General features: G+C 42.0%; 1 protein-coding gene and 1 pseudogene across 2 annotated transcripts in view; both read left to right on the top strand.

Moving 5' to 3' along the window:
* The first annotated feature begins 10,532 nt into the window (after positions 1–10,532).
* ncapg (non-SMC condensin I complex, subunit G) overlaps positions 10,533–23,762 on the top strand; it is a 40,517-nt gene continuing 27,287 nt past the window's right edge. For both annotated transcript variants that reach the window (XM_088341174.1, XM_088341173.1), the window contains exons 1-6: positions 10,533–10,608; positions 10,890–11,004; positions 17,579–17,797; positions 18,831–19,059; positions 20,818–20,963; positions 23,513–23,597. In XM_088341174.1, the coding sequence (XP_088197300.1) occupies positions 10,897–11,004; positions 17,579–17,797; positions 18,831–19,059; positions 20,818–20,963; positions 23,513–23,597 (787 nt within the window). In that variant the 5' untranslated portion in view covers positions 10,533–10,608; positions 10,890–10,896. The remainder of the gene's footprint in view (positions 10,609–10,889; positions 11,005–17,578; positions 17,798–18,830; positions 19,060–20,817; positions 20,964–23,512; positions 23,598–23,762) is intronic.
* On the top strand, positions 22,294–22,464 carry LOC148361957 (U2 spliceosomal RNA; annotated as a pseudogene).

Below are 23,762 nucleotides of genomic sequence, written 5' to 3'. Positions count from 1 at the left end.
CGAGAGTGAGCCAGTCCTTGACAAAGTCGTTCTGTGACCTTTTCGACCGACTCACCCCGTAAAGCACGTACTGTGCGTCAGGGACCTCCCCTGCTGGCAAGTCCGGGAATTTTCCTAGATAGCTGGCCATTGCCCACAGGTCCTCGGCAGCGCTGCACTCACAAAAAAGGTGCCTCACCAACTCCTGGGCGCCACAGCCAGGTCGAGGGCATGTTGAAATCGCTGACATTCCTCGGTGGTGCATTACGGCTCTGACTGAGAGAACTTCATGAGCCACCATCCATGACAGGTCCCGTAGTCTGTTTGGGAGGGCAGGATGATTCACGTTGCTCCAAACCGTTGTAGGCTCGCCAAACGCAACCCCACGCACAGGACTCACTGTTGCTCGCTCCTGCACAATAGCAATAAGGGCCCTGTGGTTTTGTAAAGTGTGACATTCTTGTGTTTCTAAATCAAATTTCTTCAAAAAGTCCCAAATAAAAAGATGTGTTGGTGGCAAGTTAAAGGACACTGGTATCAAATGATTGTTTGGTACAAGCTTTAGCTTCCGCAAGTACGAGCCCATCCAGAAACGGGTCATTGCTTGACTTTTCGGGTTGTTGGGTGGGCCCATAGCGTTTTGGAAGTGGAGGGAGACATGTTTGCTCCCCAGGAAAAGCTGGAGTTCAGGCACCCCTTTCCCCCCTTTTTCCTTTTTCTTTTTCACTGTATCTATTTTTATCCTTTCCCACTTTGAGCCCCAGATAAAGTAAAAGATGGCTCGGTCCAGATGTAAAAGCACGTTTCTTTTGGGCATAAAAACTAAACTGATTGATAAAAGCAGTGGGAGGATGATCGCTTTGATGATTAGGACCTTCCCCTCTATTGTCAGTTTTCTTAGTGTCCAAAAACCATGTCTTTGCTTAACTTTTCTTGTCACATCGTCCCAGCTGGTCTCGCCTCCTCCATTTGCATTGAGTTTTATCCCTAGAATTTTCTGTTCTGTCTTTAACACCGTCCGTGGGAGTCCTGCCTTTTCTGTCTCTGTCCACGGTCCATAAAACTTCGCTTGTGACTTTTCTCTATTGAGCCTTGACCCAGACGCCCTCCCAAACAGGTCAGTCAAGTCAAGGGCTCTTCTAACGGATAAGAGTTCAGTACATAAAATATTAAACATCCATGTACAAAACACACTTAGTAATTTTTCCCCCACTTCCTGGGATATTGATCCCTTTGACAAATCTGTCTTTTCTTAAAATTTGTGCCAAAGGTTCAAAGCAAAGAACATAGAGAAGAGGAGACAAAGGGCAACCTTGACGTACACCGCAGTTGATCTCGACTGTTTCCGATAAATTCCCGTTAATCATGAATTTGCTGTAGATGTCTCGATATAGCAGTCCCACCCACTTGATGTATTTTTGGGGAAAACCACATTTTTGCAGTACCCTGAAGAGGTATTGGTGCGAGACTCAATCAAAGGCTTTCTCAATGTCTAGGTTTAGGACCACTAGTCGCATGTTTCTGTCTCTCGCATAACAGATGGTGTCACGGATCAGCATGAGACTGTCGCTGATCTTCCTTCCCACGATGGCAAAGGATTGGTCCGGATCGACCAAGTCTCCTAAGACTACAGACATACGTGTTGCTAAAAGCTTGCTAAAGAGTTTACAGTCCACATTTAAAAGCGTTATGGGTCGCCAGTTTTTTAAGTCAGTTTTGTCCCCTTTTTTGTGCAATAGAGTCACTATCCCTGGAAAATTCGTTAAAAACAGTAATCAGATCCGGTGCTAAAATATCCCAAAAAGTCCAATAAAATTCGAGGCTGAGCCCGTCCTCCCTGGGTGATTTGCCTTTTTTAAAAGTCTTTATGCAATCATTCAGTTGGTCTTGGGTAAAGTCCGATGCTAAAAAGGGGTCTTGACGCACTGATCTTGAGATATGATCTAATACTTGCCCCATTCCATTCTCATGTGTTTCTTTCCTTTCATATTATTTTTTGTTGTATTCTTCGACTAATTTGGGTTATTTCACTACTTTCCTTTGTTATTATCCTGTTTTCGTTTTGGAGTTTAAAAAGACCCTCACTTTTGCTCATAATTAAAAAAAAAAAATAGCGCGTACATTTTTCCCCTTCTTCTATTTCTCTTTCTTTGCTTCTTATTATGATGCCTTTGCTCTTTATTTCCGCCAAAGCGTTTAGTTTGATCTCTCTGATTTCATCATTAAAGTCCATCCCCTTTTCTGTTAGGGTAAAATAGCGTTGGATTCTTCTTTGTAGTCCCGACGTGCGTTTCATCTCTTTAAGTTTCTTGTTTTTCCCTGCATTTTTTAAAAAAAAAAATCTGCGTTTGTTTCTTTGTCATCCCCCACAATTGTGCTCATAAATCATACGAGTCTTGAAGGGTCTGCCAGTCCTTGTACCGCTCCCTGTATTGTGCGGCTAAGGCCTCATCCTCCAGCAGGGAGCAGTTCAACTTCCACAGACCCCTCCCAACAGTCATACCTGAAGGAAATGAGAGAGAGCAGGACAGTAGCAAGTGATCTGAAAAAAAGACAGGAATTAATCTGGCATCACTCAGTGTTAAACCCCTTGTAAATATGTAGTCTATTCGAGAGGCTCTGGCATTGTCACTACTGAACCAGGTGAAGCCCTCCTGTCCTGGATGTATGGTTTTGAAACAGTCTTCCAGTTTAAATGTCCGGCACACGTCCTGCAATAAAATTGATGTTTTATCTACTTTAAACTCCTTGTCGGTCCCCTTTCTATCCTTTCTACTTATCATGCAATTAAAATCTCCTCCCACGATTAGTGGTTGATGGCCTAGCATATGCGACTGGATGTCCTTTTAAGAGTTCGTACCTGAGTTGTTTGTCAGGATGTCCGTATATGTTAATGAGGTTAAAATCGTTCCCTATATAGGAAAGTCTTGCTAAAATTGCGCGTCCGTCTCTCATCACAGTACTCCCCCTTATGATGAGATGAGGGTTGTTTATTAAAATGGCCACCCCATCGTTACGGTTTTCATTTGAGCCACTCCATAATGAAGGATATGGCCAAATCTCTTCCCACTGTTTATAATTTTTAAAAAAAGGAGATGCAGCATTCTTGTCGTAAAAACACATCCGTTCTGATGGTTTTTAAAAACGATTAAACGCTGTGAGCTTTAACCTTTGATCTCACACTTCTCACATTGATAGTAGAGAAGGTAATGTTCATAAGTGTTGTTAAAGTATATAAACTACTTAGACGAAACCGGGGGATCCTAGTCCATTCTCTGGTGGTCATTGAAAGTGTCACCTGTGTCGGACCACTTAAAAATGGTACCTCATTTGGAGACTCACCGGGGAAAACTCTGGAATCCTCTGATTCTCTGTCTGTGGTTTCAGGTATTCCCCTTTTTTCTGGGTTAGGGGGTGGGCCAGAGGACCTATCGGGGGGTCTCTTACTTACCTGCCCACAAGGGATCAGATTTTTTCCCTCCCCAACTTCCTCCGGCTCAACTTCATACAGTTCCCTTGTGGGCGTTTTCATTGGCAATTGGCTTTCCTCTAAATCTCTTATCTTTGTTTCCGGTGTTTTCACCACCCCCAATTTTGTCCTATTTTTACCCCTCTTTCCAGTGGCCGTATGGGTTTTGGGAGAGTCATTCGCCTTTTCGATTTGTTTGTCTTCTTCAAATTCCGATAGTGGCGTAGAAAACAATTTTGATATTTTGAACTCTCTTCCAGGCCCTTCCTTATTAATATGTGTTTTGGGAGGGGGAGGGACAGTTGCCTTTTCTATTTTTTTTTCTTGTCTAAATTCAGGTATTGTATGACAATTCAAATTTGAATTTTTTGCCTCTCCTCTAGGTCCTTCCTGACTCAAATTTGATTCTTTGGCCTCTCCTCCAGGTCCTTCCCGACAAGGGGTTTTGGGAGGGACATCTGTATTTTCAATTTGTTTGTCTTGTCTATTTTCTTTGTACATTTCTTGTTCATTTTCATTGGGTATTTCCAAAACTTTAATCATTTATTGTTCATTTTCATTGGGTATTTCCATAACTTTATTCATTTCATTGTCTTTTTTTTCTTTATTCATTTCATTGTCTATGTTGTCTTTAATCATTTCATTGTCCTTATTGTCTTTGTTAACTGCCTTCCTAGCTTTCAACTTGTTAGCAAACGATTTCGGGCAGTTCCTATAGAGGTGGTTCGTTTCCCCACAGAGGTTGCATTTTCTGCTATTGGTACACTCCTCAAAAGAATGTCCAATTGTCCTGCACTTTCCACAAAAAAATCGATCACATACCTCAGCCGGATGCCCATGCTCACCACATTTGCGACAGAGTTTTGGTTGTCCTTGATAGTGGATAAAGCCACTGTTTTCCCCGAGGACTATCATCGACAGGAGGTGTTTCAGTCCCTGAAAGCCCTGGGGGTCTTGCCATTGTTGAATGGGTATCTTCCAGGCACAATTCCAAATGCCGTTCTCATCCCTCACCTTCATTGCTGTGGTGTCGTGTAATACACTCCCCTTCCTGCGGTGTTGCTGTATATTAATGTGCAGCCTTGAACTTGTGCTTGAGAACTGCAGAGGAAGAAGTTAAGTAAACAGTCTATGAACCGTACAGTCCGTGCCTTTCTTGAGTCTCCTACAATCCTACTACATACACAACATATTGGTGACGAGGATGACTTGTATCGAAATCTCACAACCCCCTGCTTTGCTTGAAACCCCGGGTGAGCCTACGATGTTGTACACCACGTGGATTCAGATGTTCGAAAATTACCTGCCAGCATTGACTGCAAACGATATGCCGGACAAACGAAAACGCGCACTACTGCTGCACTGTTTAGGCACAGAAGGGCAGAGAATTTTTCTTTCCCTTCCCGACACTGGCACTTCTTACAAATCCGCCTGTGATGCGCTAAAAACTTTCTTTGTACCAAAGATGAATGTCGTGGCTGAGCGGAGCACGTTCCGCCAGCGTGCTCAGAGACCGGGCGAGACCACTGCTCAGTTCATTGCCGCATTGAAATGAAATGAAATGATCCGCATTTATATAACTAATTGAGGGACTTAGTTACTAACTGTGACTTTGGCACGTTTGCTGATGATATGATTAGGGATCAATTCATTGAGAAGATGTCCTCTTCGAGGATCAGAGAACGCTTGCTGTTGGAAACGGACTTAAAACTTGACAAAGCGATCACTATTGCTACACAAATCGAATCCGCTATGGCAGAAGCGAAGGTTATTGCTCCTGTGCACGTGCCCGACGCCCCTGTGAAACTCGTGCAACCGAGGGATAAAAGGAATCAGAGCAGCACACATACACAGCGCTCTTCTCAACACAAAACCTGCTACCGTTGTGGCTCCAACTCTCATCTAGCAAATGACCCCAAGTGCCCTGCTAAAAATGCAACCAATGTGGAAAAATGGGACATTTTGGTTAAGTGTGCCGCAGCGCAATTCCTACTCGATCAGTGAGAGAAGTTACTGTCCCAGACCATACTGTGTGTCATGTAGCCCCTACAGCTGCAGTGCAGGACAAAGACTAGGAACCTTCCCGTGGTGTCCTGCAAAGGGCTCTCTCCCGGGGGAGCCTTACGAATCCAACTCAATCCACCAAGACTCGCTCTGTCTATCTTTCTTGGTCCTCTCTCCTTCTTTGTCTCTCCTTTTCTCTCTTCCCCCTTTACACTCTGGTCTCTCATTTTCTCTATCTCTCTTTCCTACTCTCTCCCCACCGATCTCTCTCTTTTCCCCCTTTTAGCGTTTTACTCTGTCTGTCTTTCTCTCTTTCTATCTGTCCCTCTCTTTCTCTCTCTCTTCTACTCTCCTCTCAATGTTCTTCTTAGGGCGGGCGACTTTGAGAGCAACCCTGGCCCCCAGTCCAAATGCCAGTGGTGCTTTCGAACCATCCGCTGCGACCACACCCCAATCACCTGTACTACCTGCCCACGGGACTTCCATAAATCATGCACCGGCCTGCCCGAACGTACTAAGGACTTCAGAGGCTTCGTATGCTTGGTTTGCTTGAGTCACACCCCGTCAGGCCTGGCGGCACAGGACAGTTGCAGCCCCCTCTCTTTCGGAGAACTACGGAGCCTCCCACGAGCAAGTCTAGCGCTACTAAGGATTACCTTAGGCGCCTTGAGTGTCTCAACAACAACAACAACAACAGCTGCAGTCTCAAAGCGCCTTACGTGTACAGTTGCTCTCCATGCGAATGATGAACAGTCACTTACTACTGACCTGCTTGTGGACACTGGCTCAGCAGTCTCAATTCTGCCAGAGAGAATTTACAGATATTCATTCATGCACGTGCTTCTCTCAAAGCCTACTGTACGCCCGGTGACCTACATGAAGAAGCCAATTCCAGTGTTGGGCTGTCTTCAACTTACTGCTACATACTGCAACCAGAGTCCACATACTGACTTCTACATAGTTCCTGACGGTACTCCACTACTGGGAATGGACCTGTTCACTGCACTTCGCCTTCACATACAAGATGGGCAGATTGCAACACCTGCCGCATCGGAGATGAGTCACACTGTCAACACTACAAATGGTTTAGGCGTTGCTACAGGTTTTATACATAAAGTTAAAGTGCGTGCTGACGTGCCTCCAGTCCAGCAAAAGCCATGCAGACTCCCATATGCCGTGCGTGACAAAGTGTCGGAGGAGCTGCCGAAACTGGAAACTGATGGCATCATCGAGAGAGTGGACGCGTCTGCCTGGGTGTCGCCTCTGGTGGTCGTGAGCAAGAAAACAGGTGGCCTTCGTGTGTGTGTGGACTTACGTGAACCAAACAAGGCTCTGGTGATCGACAGTCACCCGCTGCCACACATTGAGGAGGTGTTCACTGAGCTCCGTGGTGCTACAATGTTTTTCACGATTGACCTACCAAAATGCATACCACCAAGTGCAGCTACATCCAAGCAGCAGGGATCTTACAGCGTTTATAACGCACGATGGACTGTTTAGTTTTACACGAGTGCCTTTCGGCCTGGCCTCAGCACCCAGTGCCTTTCAACGCATGATGTCTCAGATCCTGGCTGGTCAAAAGGGTGTGCAGTGCTATTTGGACGACATCATTGTCAGTGGGGAGACGCCTGAAATACATGACGCCAGATTGAACGCCGTCCTCAATCGTTTACAGGAAAGTGGGCTGAAGTTCAATGCTGCAAAATGCCACTTCAGAAAAACAGAGTTGTCCTTCCTTGGGCATCTCATCTCTGCCTCTGGTCTACATCCAGATCCTGGCCATATACGGGCTGTGGTTGAAGCTCCCCCTCCACACGACACTCAATCCCTGCGATCTTTCCTAGGCCTGACTGCGTGGTACTCAAGTTCATCCCCAACTACGCCACGCTTGTGGAACCTCTCCGTGCTCTACTCAGACAGTCTGCTACATTCCACTGGTCTGAAGAGGCGCAAGCGAACTTTTCCAAAGTGAAGGAGATCATCACTACTAGCTCTGCACTCGCCTTGTTCGACCCTTCCCTGCCAACAGTCGTGACAACAGATGCGTCAGACTATGGCATCTGTGCTGCGTTGACACAAATGAAAGGTGACACAGAACAGACCATTGCATTTGCTTCCAGGACGCTGACTGCATGCGAGCGAAATTACTCAACAGATGAAAAAGAGGCTTTGGCATGCGTCTGGGCGACTGAAAAGTGGCATACTTATCTCTGGGGCCGTCACTTCACTTTACGGACTGATCATAGCCCTTTGACCATTCTATTCACAACCAAAGGCCTTGGACGTGCAGGCATGAGAATAGCTCGCTGGCCTGCTCGCCTGCTGTGTTTTAACTACACAATCGAATACAAACCGGGACATGAGAATGTTACTGCAGATTGCTCGTCACATTTGCCTCTCCCCATCACAGACAACCATGAGGAGATGGAGTTGGAGATGGTGGCTGCTGTGTCTCCTGATTTTGCTGCAGTCACTGCTGATGAGCTCTCCAGTGTGTGTGAGGAATGTCTGGTGCTACAGAAGGTGCGACACTACATGCAGAAGGGATGGCCTCGTACTGCAAAAGGCCTTGACCCCCCTCATCATGTCATACTTCCGTGTGCAAAATGAGCTTGCCGTGCAGAACAGTGTCATTGTGCGTGGCACTCAACGTGTTGTGATACCACAACAGCTACAGGAAAAAATGATCCAACTTGCTCACGCTACACACCAAGGGATCGTTCGCACAAAACACAGACTAAGAGACTTGTACTGGTGGCCTGGAATGGATTCTCAGGTTGAGCTCGCCATCAAATCATGCACCACCTGCTTGCAGCATGACAAAACCGCTACCACACGTACAGCTCCGTTACAGCCTGTGCCTATCCCAACTGCTGCCTGAGAAAAAGTTGCTGTGGACATTGTTGGTTCTATTCACTCTGCGCCTGCTGATTGCCGCTTCGCCATTACCCTTATTGACTATTACAGCCGATGGCCTGAGATTGCCTTCTGCTCAAATGTTACTTCTGCCTCTGTTATGACTTTTCTTTCCACTGTGTTTAGCAGAGAAGGTAATCCATAGGAAATTATTACTGACAATGGCCCTCAGTTCGTGTCGACCGAGTTTGAAGCATTCCTTAGTGACAGGAACATCACACACCGTCGCAGCTCTGTGTACTACCCACAGGCCAACGTTGAAATTGAGCGTTTCAACAGAGTCTTCAAGGACTGTCTACAAACAGCCAACATGGAAGGTAAACCACTGAAAGCTTTCTTCACTGAGTTTTTACACACTTACAGAGCCACACCACAACTGTTGCATGGTAGACCACTGAATACAAAGCTTCACATCACAGGTCTTCACTCCATGCGCCCCACTGCTGACAAAAGTAACATGCTACAAAACATACAAAACAAACAACAGAAGTCAAAACAATACACTGACAAACGTCGGGGTGCAAAATCACCCAGATTCCAGATTGGCTCTGCGGTTCGCATCCGCAAACCTGAAATCATTGCCAAAGGACACTCAAAGTTCACCAAGCCACTGACAGTGGTAGCCCGAAAGGGTCCAGCCACTTATCTGCTGTCTGATGGAAAGGTGTGGAATGCTTTCCACCTTGCCCATTCTTCCACCTGTGCTGCTGCTTCAGCGCCACAGCCTGCTGATGCTGATGCTTGTCTCCTGCCAAGCAACCAAGGTGCTGAGCCACCTGAACCTGAAACTGTGCCCTCACCACATCGCTCTCCGAGTGCACCGAGAATACGACATGCTCCTGCATGGCTTCAAGATTACGTGACTTTAAGAAAAAAAAAAAAAAGATACAGAAAAGATGTGGTGATGTTCCCCCCCCCCCCCAAAAAAAAGACACGATGAATTGTCGTTGTTTTAAAAATTGTCATGTTTGTTTATGATGTGATCCTCATACAGTCTACTTACGTTTACAAGGTTTACACACTTTTTGCTTACCGATATTGACAGTATGGTTCCTTACAATATTGCTTAACTTTGATAAGTATTTACCTCTAATCTGGTAATGAATATTGAAATGCATGTTTTCTATAAGCTCATACTTACCGAAGAGTTATTGCTTATTTCAGATTAATGCTACTGTTTGTGTCCTATTCTAACAAAAGGGGAATATGTGGTGTCGTGTAATACACTCCCCTTCCTGCGGTGTCGCTGTATACTAATGTGCAGCCTTGAACTTGTGCTTGAGAACTGCCGAGGAAGAAGTTAAGTAAACAGTCTATGAACCGTACAGTCCGTGCCTGTCTTGAATCTCCTACAATCCTACTACAATCCTACTACATACACAACAATAGCCTGGCCTTTTATCGAGCAGTATCTACTCAACCAATAACAGATGTCATCAGCATTCACCACTTCATTAAACATTCTGACAATGACTGTCTTGCTAGCATTATCAGTCAGCTTCTACACCGTAAATCCAGAAAACTGGGGCCTCACCCCCTCAAAGCGATCCCAAAACTTTTGCAAAAGAGCTGCCGTTACAAAACTTACATCAAAGCCCTTGCTAAAAGGCAAGTTTGTAATGCAATTTATCTCCTCTGGTTTAAACTTCAGAAAATTTGCACAGTCCTAACAGCAAATAAACAATCCAAAAATCACAGCACACTGTCCTACCTTTGTGGTTTTATCGACACTTTTATGTTTTCTTAACTTACGACCCTAATGGTTAAGGTGTCGACCCACCCACACACACACACCACAAAATGAAATAGATTTTACAATACATAAACAAATCAAGAAATAATCCCTATATAATATTATATTACTATTTTACTAATACAGTATTTGAACATTATAATAAATCCAACATAATTCGTTCTGAGTGATGAAACCATCTCTGCATTAGAACATGATAGAACAAATATGCGCTACTGAAGAACATCAAGTAATTAAAATATCCCCAGAAAAGCAAAACTCATGAGTTAAAAGAAAAATGTTTTGAAGAAAAACAGTTGTCAAAAAACAAAATTACACGTTTTGAATTGTGAGACACAAACTTGGGCAAATATCCCATCCTGAAAGACAAAACTTTGGGGACAATAATTTTGAAAGGAACATCTCGCGAGACTACGACGGTTTTTGGATTTGAAAATAGGCGGCAGTGTTGTTTTCCCGAGCAACTCAGAAGGATAATTCCATTGAGGTAAAGTAACAAAATTAAACAAAAATCCAAATTCTTTATGTTTGTTATTATTATTTTTTGTTCATAAATTGTAGTCTGCGTTAATGTCCCTCCCCTCAGACAACCTTTGTTGTTTCCTCCCCTCTCTGGGGAATGGCTAAATTACATTTGCTAACGATACACTCGAGAAACAAACCAATGACAACAAAACTCAGGGGGTGGGGGTTATAAAATACCCATGCGTGTCGACAGCCTTTTTTTTTAAATGACGATTGCACTTTTGATATTCTTGTTTTTCAAAGGAGAAACATGGCAGTGGACAACGAAACGGACGTTAAGGCAGCTTTTAACTGCGCCCAGAAGGGCCACAGCAACAAAGCCAGGCTGGTGGCGAGCCTGAAGAATAATTACGATAAGGTGAGCGGTGGCACTAGCGCAGCATTTGTTCTTGATATCTAATCGATTTACCATTAAAGGAGTCACCAGGCTTTTTGAAGCTGAGAACTACTTTTTGTGACTGGTTAGTGCAAAGGGCTACCACTTTGATATGCATTTTAAAAATATTGTTAATTACAAAGGTAAAAAGTTTATAATTTCTCACTACGTCTTCCACAAAGTAACTGAGTTAGTAACTAAATTACTCTATAGTAAAAGTAACTACTTATCAGGGAAATAAACTGATTCAATGACTTTAAAAAGAAGTTGTATGTCAAAGAATGTAAATGTTCGAATCAAATACGAAACCCCTCGGTGACGTCTTTGACCAGAGTTTACTTGTAGAGATGGGAAATCCGACTAGTCGGTTCTGTCGGGTCCCAAACGGCTCTTCAGGTTGTTGTTGTTGCTAAAATCCCTACATTAACAATTATGTAACAATATGCTAGCACCAAAAAAAACTTCAAATGGGGGGAAAAAAAGACAACAAAAATGGAAAATGGCAAAAGGGAACACATATTTCCGTAAACACATTAAAGACCAAAGGAAATATTATTAAAATATACATCTACAAAGAAAATTAAAAAATATTACAACCTTTTTATGCTCAACAAATTTAAAGTCAACAACACAAAATCGCCCCCAAATGCATATTGACCAATCATAAGAAAAAAGGGCATCTCAAAGGAAACTAGCTGTTAATTTGTGTAGAGCTGGCTCATAGATATGTTTTGGACGACACAAGTCGGTTGCTGCACCCATGTCATTAGCCTTTTCTCTCGGCGCTAGTGAATACTATATTTGTAATCACTATCTAACGTAAACAACTCTGAGAGTGGAAGTCCACACCGCTGAATACAGCGTCAGGTTTGTGAGGGAACGCATTCGTTGGCGTTCAGAAGCCAAAGTAACGCACCACTTTTGACCAACAGTAACAGTTATGGCGTAGTAACAGTAACAGCTTTGTAATGGCAGAAAAAAATAATAAGTGAGGTTACCCTGTTACTGAAAAGATAGATAGATAGATACTTTATTCATTCCCATAGGGAAATTCACACTTCCAGCAGTATCCTTCTGTTAAAAAATAAAATAAAAGGGATACAATACAAAAATACCAGACATAACATGTTAATGAAAAGCATTTGAATAGTGTTATGAAAAATACACACTGTAATAAAAATAGGGTAATATGCAAATGTGGGATTGGGGTTTAATTTGGGCTTTTACTCCCCCGGGTGGAGTTAGAGAGCCTTATAGCATGAGAGAGAAATGAGCTCCTCAGTCTGTCTGTGGAACAAGAATGTGACAGCAGTCTGTCGCTGGAGCTGCTCTTCTGTCTGGAGATGATGCTGTGTAGTGGATGTAATGAATTGTCTATGATTGACTGCAGCTTGTTCAGTGCCCGTCTCTCAGCTACAGTTTTCAGGCTGTCCAGTTTTGTGCCCACAACAGAGCCCGCTTTCCTCACCAGTTTATTAAGACGAGAGGCATCCTTCTTCTTAGCGCTGTCGCCCCAACACACTGCCGCAAAGAAGAGGGCGCTTGCCACAACAGCTTCATAGAACATTTGCAGGAGCTTTTTGCAGATGTTGAAGGACGCCAGCCCTCTGAGAAAGTACAGTCGTCTTTGTCCTTTCCTGCACAGAGCTTCTGTGTTGGCATTCCAGTCCAGTTTATTGTTCAGCTTCACACGCAGGACAAACTCACACATTCTCCTTTGATAGTTACAGGTTCCGGGTGAGGTCTATTCCTCCTGAAGTCCACCACCATCTCCATGGTCTTGGTGGTGTGCAGGTGGTTAGCGACGAAAACACTGGAGATAGAAGCAAACAATAAAAACAAAAAATCACAAAAAGAGCGAAATAACACTGAGCTGCTGGAAAGGCTGCCACTTGCAATGGCGCCAACTACCTCAACGGCGTTATTTACAACTTATTCCCAACACTGGTTATAACTATGTTGTTACTATGTCATTACCAGGTTGTAATTATTAGAATGGTTAAAATAGGCTAAAGCGAAGATCGGCCCATAGGTTTTGAAGCTGAACCCAGTCCGGACTGACGAATTAACTTGATTTGAGGGACCTCCCCGAAGCAAACCCAAATTTTCATTTTTTATTTGTAAGCAATCGGCTGGGGGGATTTTGGCTGAAATGCAGCGCCAATGTGCAGCTTTGGGTTTACTCCGCTCGGTCCCCTCAGTTCAAGTGTGCTCTTTGGGGCTACAGTACATGCGGCGCAGAGGTGCAGCGCCAAAGTGTCTTACTCAAGTAAAAGTACAGTTACTTTAGAATAATACCACTTAAGTAGAAGTAAAAGGTAGTCATCCAAAGAATTACTTGAATAAAAGTGCATGTTGTGGAGATCCTCCACGGAAAAAAAACAGTGAGGGAGAAGCCCGGTCTAGAACATGGAACTCGTGCGTTTATATTCACACAGATAAAATGAGAACTGTAGTGTGTATGAACGGGAGTCTGAGGCGGAGTAGTAAATGTTGGAGCAAACTGGGGCTTTATTGACAGCTCTTCAAAGCAGAGCACATCAACAACAGCACGTTGCTATCCTTTAACCAGAAGAAGGGACAGAAGAACCTGTTCCACTGAAACTCTCTACTCAACAACAGTGTTCCGTGGGGGAATTATGTAACCCATTACAGAATAATAATATACCATACATACCACTTTTTTCAGAATATCTGACAATGTTTGAGGTTTCACAAGAAAATAAGCTGCGATATCTTTCTTCTTCATGCCAGTGTGATCGTTACAGTATTGTATGATCTTTCATTTTTCTGCACACAGGTCCTCTCTACTCCACGTAGACACTGACGCCATGATGTGGCTCTTGGCGTATACTCTCCTTGCATTTCTGCATTTGCATTTTTTTTTTTTATATAGCGCTTCAGCACACTTGAACTGAGGAGACCGAGCTGAGTAAACCCAAAGCTGCACATTGGCGCTGCATTTCAGCCAAAATCCCCCCAGCCGATTGCTTACAAATAAAAAATGAAAATTTGGGTTTGCTTCGGGGAGGTCCCTCAAATCAAGTTAATTCGTCAGTCTGGACTGGGCTCAGTGTTGTTTTGCACTAATAGATCACAACTTGAATCGAAGCACAACGGGATGGAGTCAGTCATTGATAACCATTTAAGACATTCCACAAAGACAAATGCATAGTGAATTTTTTTTTTATTTGGAAAAAAAGATAGCATACACTTCTAGGAATTTGCGTCATCCAGCCTCTTCATGTCGACTTGAAATACGACCCTTGATAAGACATGGCAAAATGCCTAGGAATTGAAGATCCGGGTTATAAAATCTGGAATATGAATAGATTTGTCGTAATAAATACATAAGAAATCATCCAGACCAAACTTTTTATCCAGATTTCGTGAAGAGTTTTGCTGTCAAAGCAGACCATTTTTATAATAAAGTATTTTTTGAGAGAAGGCCAAACCATATATTTTAAAACAAAATTCAACAAAAACGCGAAACCTGCTCTCCAGACAAAAGCTAATTCTAAAGTGCTGTCACGGTTGCCATGGCACCCAATTGCCCCCCAGTCCAGTCAGCCCCTTTTGTCGGTCCGTCTGTGAATCTCCGTTTTTACAAGGCAAGCCCTTTTTCACTTGTCCTGTGTTTTTGCCCTTTTTTTCTCCCGCCACGATTTGTTTGATTTCGAATAAAAAATGAATATTTTATAAAATAATATGATCTATAAAGATAAATAAAGTGTGGTTTTACTTACTTTTTTACTTGCGCTTCAAGAGGTCCTCCTCTGTGGTAAAAGGTGGCCGAAAAAAAGCGTTCCGACCATTTTGTCAAACGCATCAAGCTTTCTTATTCCACTTTCGTTTCAAAGGAAATGGCTCGCCTCTTCCTTACACTTTACACCACCCATATTGAATGGATGCACGAGATATTAAACATATAAACATCAAAGTTCTGAGCGCGCTGGAGAGTCGGTACACATAGCACTGTATGTTTACATACAAACTAGGACGAGGAAGCGGACTTTTCTTACCTCTGGATGCTGGGTGCCAATACAAAATCTAACTTACAGCAATGTCCGGATATTTTTCGACATCCCCCAAAAAATGTTCGTAACTCAAATGTTCCTAAGTAAGGGAGCCTCTGTATTCGGATTACAAGGGCTAAGCGGGAGAGACATCATTAAGCAAACAGATTTTTTTGTATCCCAGTTTTTTTAAATGTATTGAAACAAACGTCACATTAAAAATGAACTAATCACCTGAAAAGAAAAAAAGGAGGATGGGTTGAAGCCTAATGCTTACAAGAGACCCGTCCCCAGAATGACTTAAGACAGTTCTTCTATCAATCAGTTAAACTCATTATCATGTATAAAACATTTTTAAGTTGATTGTTAGTCAATTTAAATGATTGATTTACATTTAAACAATTTAAATGATTAGATGATTAAATAATGATGGTTTAAATCATGATACACATTTTAGTTTCAGAGTGTTTTTCAACGCTCTTATCCATACTCTTAGTAACAATACAGTGTGTAAAACTTGAGATAAGATGGATAGATAGATAGATACTTCATTCATCCCCGTAGGGAAATTCACACTTCCAGCAGTCTACCCTGTTGTTTATTAACAGATTAACATGATGCCCCAGGGGTGCTTGTAGCGGAGTGGATGACGTCACACGCCAGTCCAAAAGTTCGACATCCCTGCGGCAGATGGAAATCTTTTTCTTTGTGTCCAGGGATACACCACCTCGTGTTAGCGAGTCCGTCTCCTCTCCGATTCCCTTGGCTTTCGTGTCTCTGTACAGCGACGCTGAAGCCGGAATAGCTCCGGGTAGCTCCAGGTGGCTACATGTTACCGTCCGGGGTGCTAAACGTGTGCCACGTTTCCGCAAAACACAGCAACTGCGCTCCCTGTGCGCTTCGATGTTTTCCACCAGCACTCGTTGGTCTTATTTGGTAGTGAGTTCACATTTACCATGATTACGAATGGTACAGAAGACTTATAACGCAGCTAGCCGCTTAGCTAGTTCTGGCTCTTCTTCCATCATAGGCCCCCTCATCACGCCGGCACGAGAATTCTTCAGGGCAGGGAGTTGATTCCTCGAATAAGCGCATTTTTGTGCGCTAAAACCCATTTCCATAGGATAGAAAGTCATCCAAAGTGTAGTTGTTAAACGGGAAGAAAAACACCGAAGATAGGAGCAGACAATAAAACAATAAATCACAAAAAGTGAGAGATAACAGGACAGCTGCTGGAAAAGGCAGCCGCTCTGGCGGCGCTGCTCTGATCGCCGATAAATTGGCTTTCATGTAATATTGTAATGGCATTAGAATGGGACTTCGATGGGATTGGAGCAGTCCTGTCACAAATCCTTTTATTCATACAAATCTACTAACTAAGTACCATGCTTGTTTCCTCCGCGCTTGAAAACTGAGTGCCATTGTTGTTCAAGATGTTTTCAAAAAGTGCTCATATGTGGCCACCCAGAAGCATAGATTTACACTAGACATAGATCGATACACTTGTGGTATTCTTACTGTGAAGACAAATAATAGAGCAGGAATGTCCCAGTAAATCAACCTATACGCTTGAAGCTCTTTTAGCGGGTAAGCTAGAACTTGTCTCATTCTTCTCTTTACTCAAGTCCCACAGTTCTTTGTGGCATATCCTGGATGAGTGAAACTGAGACGTATGAGTAATAGAAAAATGAAAGGTCTAATCCAACCATTGCAAACTGAAGACTCCCTGTTGGACTATGGCCTTAATTCGATTATTGACCGTGTTTATATGGCTTTCACAGTTCATGTTCAAGGATCCCTTAACCGCATGGGTTGTCGGGGCACCTATGAGGATGCAACTCTGGACAGCCACTGTTACCTGTCCCTGGCCTGTTCTTGGGTCATGGCAAAGTTGGCACCAGTCCGTTCCTTAATGTTGTCAACTCAGTTCTTTTTCTGTCTTTCTTTCCTCTTGCCCCCTTGGACTTTACCCCGGAGAATGATCTAGGTTAGTCCTGATGATTGTGTGACGTGACCATACCACTGAAGTTTCCGTCTGCGCACAGTTGACAACAGTTCTTCTTAGGGTCCAATGTGCCCTCTGATGGTGTTGTGCACCTTTTCGTCCGACATGTGGTCTAAGTAGCTGAGTTTCTGGTTGCTTTGCATCTCCATGGCCTGGATTTTCTTTTCCAGTTTTGCTGTGAGAGTCCATGTCTCGCAAACATAGAGAAAGATAGAAGTAACCAGCGCTTGCATGAGTCTGATCTTTAATTTCACTGCTATGTTCTTGTCCCTCCAGATGGATTCAAGTCTGGCAGGTGCGACTGTTGTTTCAACTTTACAGAATCAAAATACTGTCAGTATTCGGTTTCCAATCTTTTACTGGATGCATGTAAATGTGCCCAATGATTTCCCATGCCAGTTAGAAATCAAATGTCCTAGGAAATTGAGTGACCCATTATTAGTGAGGTATTTTCCAAATGGGTTAGTGGGCTACTCGGGTATTCCGACATTGTGCCCCATGCACTAATATCTTGTCTCTTTTTTGTATTCCCTAGCTGGAGGATAAAACTTTGTTCCATGAGGAGTTTGTCAGCTATCTAAAACATGCCATGATCGTTTACAAACGTGAGCCGGCGGTGGAGAATGTGATCGAATTTGCAGTTCGATTTGCTTTGAGTTTCCAAACGCCAACTAAGGATGACGAAGAGGAAAAGGAAGAAGATAAGGATGATGATCACCCGTTTTTGAGTTTCCTTTTCAACTTCTTGCTGGAGGTATGCTTATACCAGCGTTTTTTGAATAGGAATCGACCGATATAGGTTTTTCAGGTCTGATGCCGTTTATTAGTATCAAGAGCAGGCCAATAACCGAAATTTGGAGCCGCTATTCAATTGCTGTAAAGCCTTAAAAAATTGGCATCAGAATTTTTTATTAAACGCAAAAAGAGACGTTTAAAAAAAAATTTCAAATAAAACTTTCATAGCTCTGTGAAACCTTTTACAGTAATTACATTAGAATTTCAACACAACTAACATGACTATTCTTTCACTTAAACAAAGAAGAAGTAAAATTAGGCTTAGCAGTAACTCGTATAAGCCAAGTCCTGTTTATTTGCTCAAGCCTTAATCACACGGAGTTCTGAAAGGGCTGCACAGACTATTATTACACCATCCCCTCATCTGAAACCTACATGAGGGCAAGGAAAAACTTCAGCTTGAGGAAAATGAAAAAACTTTGAGAAGGGGACCGCACATTAGGTATTTTCCCTTCCAGGATGACCAATAATGCAATAATAAATAATACACAGATTGTCTACATGAAAATACTGGTCATTCATAAGCTATAAAATAGAAGTGTGTTTTAAGCCTATATTTAAACAGTTTCACTGAGATTGCAGATCGAATCTCAGGGGGCAGAGCTGAAGGTACGTAAAACTTAAATAGCTCTTTTGAAACGTTTTACAGGAAATAAATTACAATTCAACATCACTAACATTAACAATATTTCACTCTCACTTTTTGTTCCTGCTTTAGTGGCTTCGGCCCCGGTGGTTTATCCAATTAGAAGGTGCGGGGTCGGTAGCGAGGATAGAGCAGGAGGGTAGGGGATAAGTAGGAGCAAGAGAGAGAGTCTCTGCTGCATAAGACTTAATAATCTGTTAATTACACGGATAAAAATGCAGACATTGATTTCTGTCAAATTGTCAAATATCAGTGCGGATAATTGACCTGCCCGGTTATCGGTCAACCTATATTTTGGATTCTTGTTGGTTATAGTTTGACAGCTCTCTGGTGTCCATCTTCTCAGTCGCATAAGGCGAACAGCCATGCGGTGCGCTTCCGCGTGTGCCAGCTCATCAATAAGCTACTGGGCAGCATGGCGGAGAACGCTCAAATCGACGATGACCTCTTCGATCGCATCCATCAAGCCATGCTGGTCCGCGTAACCGACAAGTTCCCTAATGTTCGTATCCAAGCCGCCTTGGCCATGACCCGACTTCAGCAGCCCAGCGATCCTGAATGTCCCACCATCAATGGTGTGTATTGTGTCGCAATGTTTGAGGAGATAAAGTGGTTTATTAAGAAATGAAGTCACATCTGTGTACCATAAAGTGTTCATTTTACCTCTGAAAAGCAATGGGTCCCGGGGACTCGCGTGCTCAAAAATCTATGGGTCCCAACAGAGATCTATGGGTCCCCAAAATTTAGTGTTATCGAGGTTGAAATTGTAAATTGGCGACAAATATTTAATATAAATCAATCCAAATTCATTAAGTTTTAATCATCACAGTTTATTGGTAATACAAATCAGTTATCACATCAAGATTTTTCAGTTCGTATATTCTTCGTGGTTTGCTGTCCCGCCAAAGTTGTAATGCCTTCTCAAGGTCCAATCCATTATCATCCTCCTCATAGCGTAACCAGGAATATAATTTAGTCCATTTTGGCTGAAAAGTCCTTTTCTTGCTAGGAGTATTCTTTTGTTTTTCTTTCGTCGAATCGTTTGCTTCAACACGTGTGTTTTCCTTCCCTCCGCCATCTTCCGAAGAATTTCTCCGCCGTTTTTTCGTGCCGGAATTATTGCCGTTGTTATCACTTTCTGGATTACGTTTCGACTTGTTATTGGCACTGAAGAAATAACCAATTTTGTGTTGATTTTCACCTGATACTGTTTTTTCGGAGGCATACTTCTCTTTCACTCAACAACAACCACCACAACCTGACGAAAAGTTGAGTCCGGTAAATCTTTGTTAAATAAAAGTAATCGGGTAGAAATTACAATTTTGTGTCAAAAAAGTTGCGGTGACGCACGTTGATTTTACACAATGTGTCCCCAGCAAAAATGATGCGTCTAGAACCCAGGGATGCAGGCAAACTAGAACATTGACCAGAGGACAAAAAGAAAATATCAAAATATGAGTCAATACAGGAAAATGATCTCAATGTGGACTTATTTTAATTACATGAATGGCTCCAAAATAGTGTGCATTGTCTATCACCAACAGAAGAATCTCAATCAGTCCCTCAAACTTAAATGCCAATATTCATTCGAGACCAATTTTATTAGTGTTTTGTTCTACACATTTTAATTTATATTTTTGGGTGTTTTTCAGATGTCCTGTGTTGTTTCAATCAACATTGGTTGGAAGTTGAATTGCAATTAGTAAAAAGTTATTATATTTAAAACTTTTTTATTGTACAAAACAGTAAATATTTCTAATTTTTCAGGGATTATGCGTTGCTTGACTTGAAATTTATCTAGAATAAAAAGTTTAAATTAGTCAAAAGTTCACCGTAGAGTGAAAAAAAATAAAGGCTTGTATAATAAAGTAGTATAATACATTTTTGAAATCCATTCAATTTATGCATAATGGTACTTTATTATTGGTAGTATATCAGTTATGTCAACAAAAATAATTAAGAGTAGTTTAAAAGCTGAGCTGAAAGAGCCGGTTATCTATAAATAACCTAAATTCTCATCTCTAATAGGCTGTGCTTTAAAATTACCTTTCCGTCAACTTCTATGTTTCCCTCATATTTTATGCGTTTTTTATATTTATTTTCCAAACCGTGTACACCATATAATAATTTTGTTGTGTGAATTTTTTTTTTTTTTTTTTTAAATAACTTTTTGTTCTTTGCCTGGGACATGCCTCTTAAACCCACTAGACTGTCCACCAACTGGGGTCTCAGAAAATTATATGGGAAACACTGCACATATACAAAGTAAATCAAACAGAGACTGATTGCCCTCAAGTATCAATCCTAATTGTCCACTCTCTTAACTCCTACAGCTTTCATACTGATCTTGGAAAATGACACCAATGCTGAGGTGCGTCGGGCTGTCCTGTCCTGCATTGCCATGTCTCCTTGCACCCTTCCAAAAGTACTCAAACGTACCCGTGACGTGAAAGAAAACGTCCGCAAACTAGCCTACAAGGTAAAAGCCTACGCAAGAGGAAACTGACAGCTACTTTTTTGTTACTTATTACCTAAAGAGGCTACCAGTTAGACATGCTTTTCTAAAAGAACAACTCATGTCATTTCTGTGTACCGTAAATTCCGGACTATAGAGTGCACCCGATTATAAGCCGCACCCATCACATTTCAAGGGGAAAACCGATTTTGTCCATACACAAGCCACACCTGTATATAAGCCGCATGCACCCACATCAAATAAACACGAAATTAATCCAAGCCAAACTCCAAGTCCCGCGATTGAAACTAAATGTTTTTTTTTTTTTTTTTTTTGGTTTGAACAAATTTATTGACACTAATAACAGAAAACAATCATGACAATCTCAACAGCAATTAAGCACATTCACAATATTATATTTCAATATGACTTTTTTAACAGCAAGCACAATGTGAGGTTTGAACAACCCTTCTCGAAAATCTAAATAGCAATCAAGCATATTCACAATTTCATTATATAACATCTTTGTTAGTGTCAATAGATCCGTCCAGGCCAAAGTCGATTATTTTTGGTCTGTGGTTTGAACAAATTTATTGACACTAAAAACAGAAAACAATCATGACAATCTCAACAGCAATTAAGCACATTCACAATATTATATTCCAATATTACGTTTTTAACAGCAAACACAAAGTGAGGTTTGAACAAACCTTCTCGAAAATCTTATTAGCAATCAAGCATATTCACAATTTCATTATATAACATCTTTGTTTGTGTCAATAGATCCGTCCAGGCCAAACTAAATGTCCTTCATTGAAGCACACAGTCCAAAAATCACAGTCGCCAAATTGAACGTGAAATGATATAGGTACTTAAAATTTGTTGCAGACCTGCAGATTCTGGGTGCCCGTTGATTGTAATCCAAGGAAAAAAAAGTGTATATTTCCAAAGGTAAGGGTGGGAAAAATGTATATCCATTATTGTCCGCCGTGTCCACAAAAACTCACCTTTACCGGTCCCCACTTTCCCATCAGCCCGCGTTTGCTCCGCCCCTCTTTTTTAATTTGCTCGTGCAGAATAAGTGTCTAAAATAAATACAAATAAATACATTACAAAAATATACAGTTGCAAATACATATTACACATATTTACAAAGAAAGACGGTACATTGAGAGAGAGGTTTCAAAGCTTTAATAATAATAATAATATAACTTTCATCCTAAACTAGGCCTTTGGGAGGTAGCCTCACGCTACTAACAAGACGCTCGCATACCTGCAAATTAGTCTGTTAAGAAAATAAATGCCGTAATTGTTAAAAAAAGCCATACCGCAATTGCGAAATGATGCTAGGTCCTTAGCTGGGCCTGGCTTTAATGCTAGGACCTTGATTTGGCCTGTGGTAGGACATTACCTCTTGCCATGATCTTTGATTTTTGCAATCCGGAGATGAGAGAATAAGAGCTTGCTCTGTCCACTCCACGCATCGGCCCGGTATTGCAGTACCTCCGGGAACGGTGCATTCGCAATAATCACAGCAAGGCTTTAGGGCTAGGACCATAGCTTGGCCTTTTGGCTGAGAGTAAGTGTCCCGGCTCCTAAGCTTTGTAGCGTATTATGTACTGACCGATAACGGATAATGGATAATGAATAACGAAGATAGAACAATAACCCTTAAAAACCCCCAAACCCCCCCACGGCAGACCATCCGCTTCTTCCTTGTTGGTAATGACATCTAAGTTGTCTAACTCAACGTCGGAAAGAAACTCTATCATGATGACGTCATTCCACGCTCCCTGACATCAATACACCCTAGCAATATGCACGTTGGCTTTTAACATGGAAGCTGCGTCATGAGCCTTATTTTGTGCAATTTGCACGATGAGGGTACGTTTACGCTCATAAGCTGTAATCTTCCTCGGCGCATATATTCCACCGGTCTAAATCTTACCTCTCATACTCGAGCACCGCTGGCGGCCGTTAAAAAAATAAATAAATTGGCCGCATCTCTGAATAAGCCGCAGGGTTGAAAATTTGGGGAAAAAGTAGCGGCTTATAGTCCGGAATTTACGGTAGTTAAACATCTGCCTAGTAAAAGGACACTGAGTAATTTAAATTTGATGGTACATTTTAAAAATATTTTAATTAAAGATTTGATCATGTATTTAGATACACTGATCATGTCAATGGTTTCTCATGGGAATAACTAATGAATCATCAACATTTTGCTAGTGTACCTTGCAAAGAACTCCAAGAAAATCTTTTTTTTAAATGTACAATTTAAATAAACAATGTTTTGCTTTTTAAAAATTATTTTACTTATTCTAATACACGGCAAATACCCCAGTATAATAATGACGCTAGAAAAGGTGTGTCCTTACATAATGCAACACTTTTCTGCATTACTTTTATTCTGTTTTTGCTTTTTTTGTTGCTGTCATGTTGGGAGGGAAAAGGTAATCTTTTTGGGTATGGCTTGGATTGAGGTTTTAGGTGAATTTTACAGGATTATGTTAAATCTAGGTTTTAAAAGTACAGCCCTAATATGTAATTTGTGATTTTTCTCTTTTCTAAAGGTTCTGGCTGACAAAGTTCACGTTCGAGCTCTGTCCATAGCACAGAGAGTGAGCGTTCTGCAGCAAGGGCTCCATGACACATCAGGTAAAATTCATGTTGGCCCGTACTCTCTCCGTTCCTATTCACTCTGTATACATCGGACTTTAAGTACAACTCTGAGTCCTGCCATGTGCAAAAGTTTGCCGACGGCACTGCGATCGTGGGATGTATCGGAAATGGGCAGGAGGAGGAGTACAGGAAATTGATTCA

The sequence above is a fragment of the Urocampus carinirostris genome, chromosome 8 (genome assembly GCF_059441175.1).
Source record: "Urocampus carinirostris isolate Australia breed hairy pipefish chromosome 8, RoL_Ucar_1.0, whole genome shotgun sequence".
In the NCBI taxonomy this organism is placed as follows: domain Eukaryota; kingdom Metazoa; phylum Chordata; class Actinopteri; order Syngnathiformes; family Syngnathidae; genus Urocampus; species Urocampus carinirostris.
The sequence above is the reverse complement of the archived record's forward strand: the minus strand, read 5'-3'. Positions and strand labels throughout refer to the sequence as shown.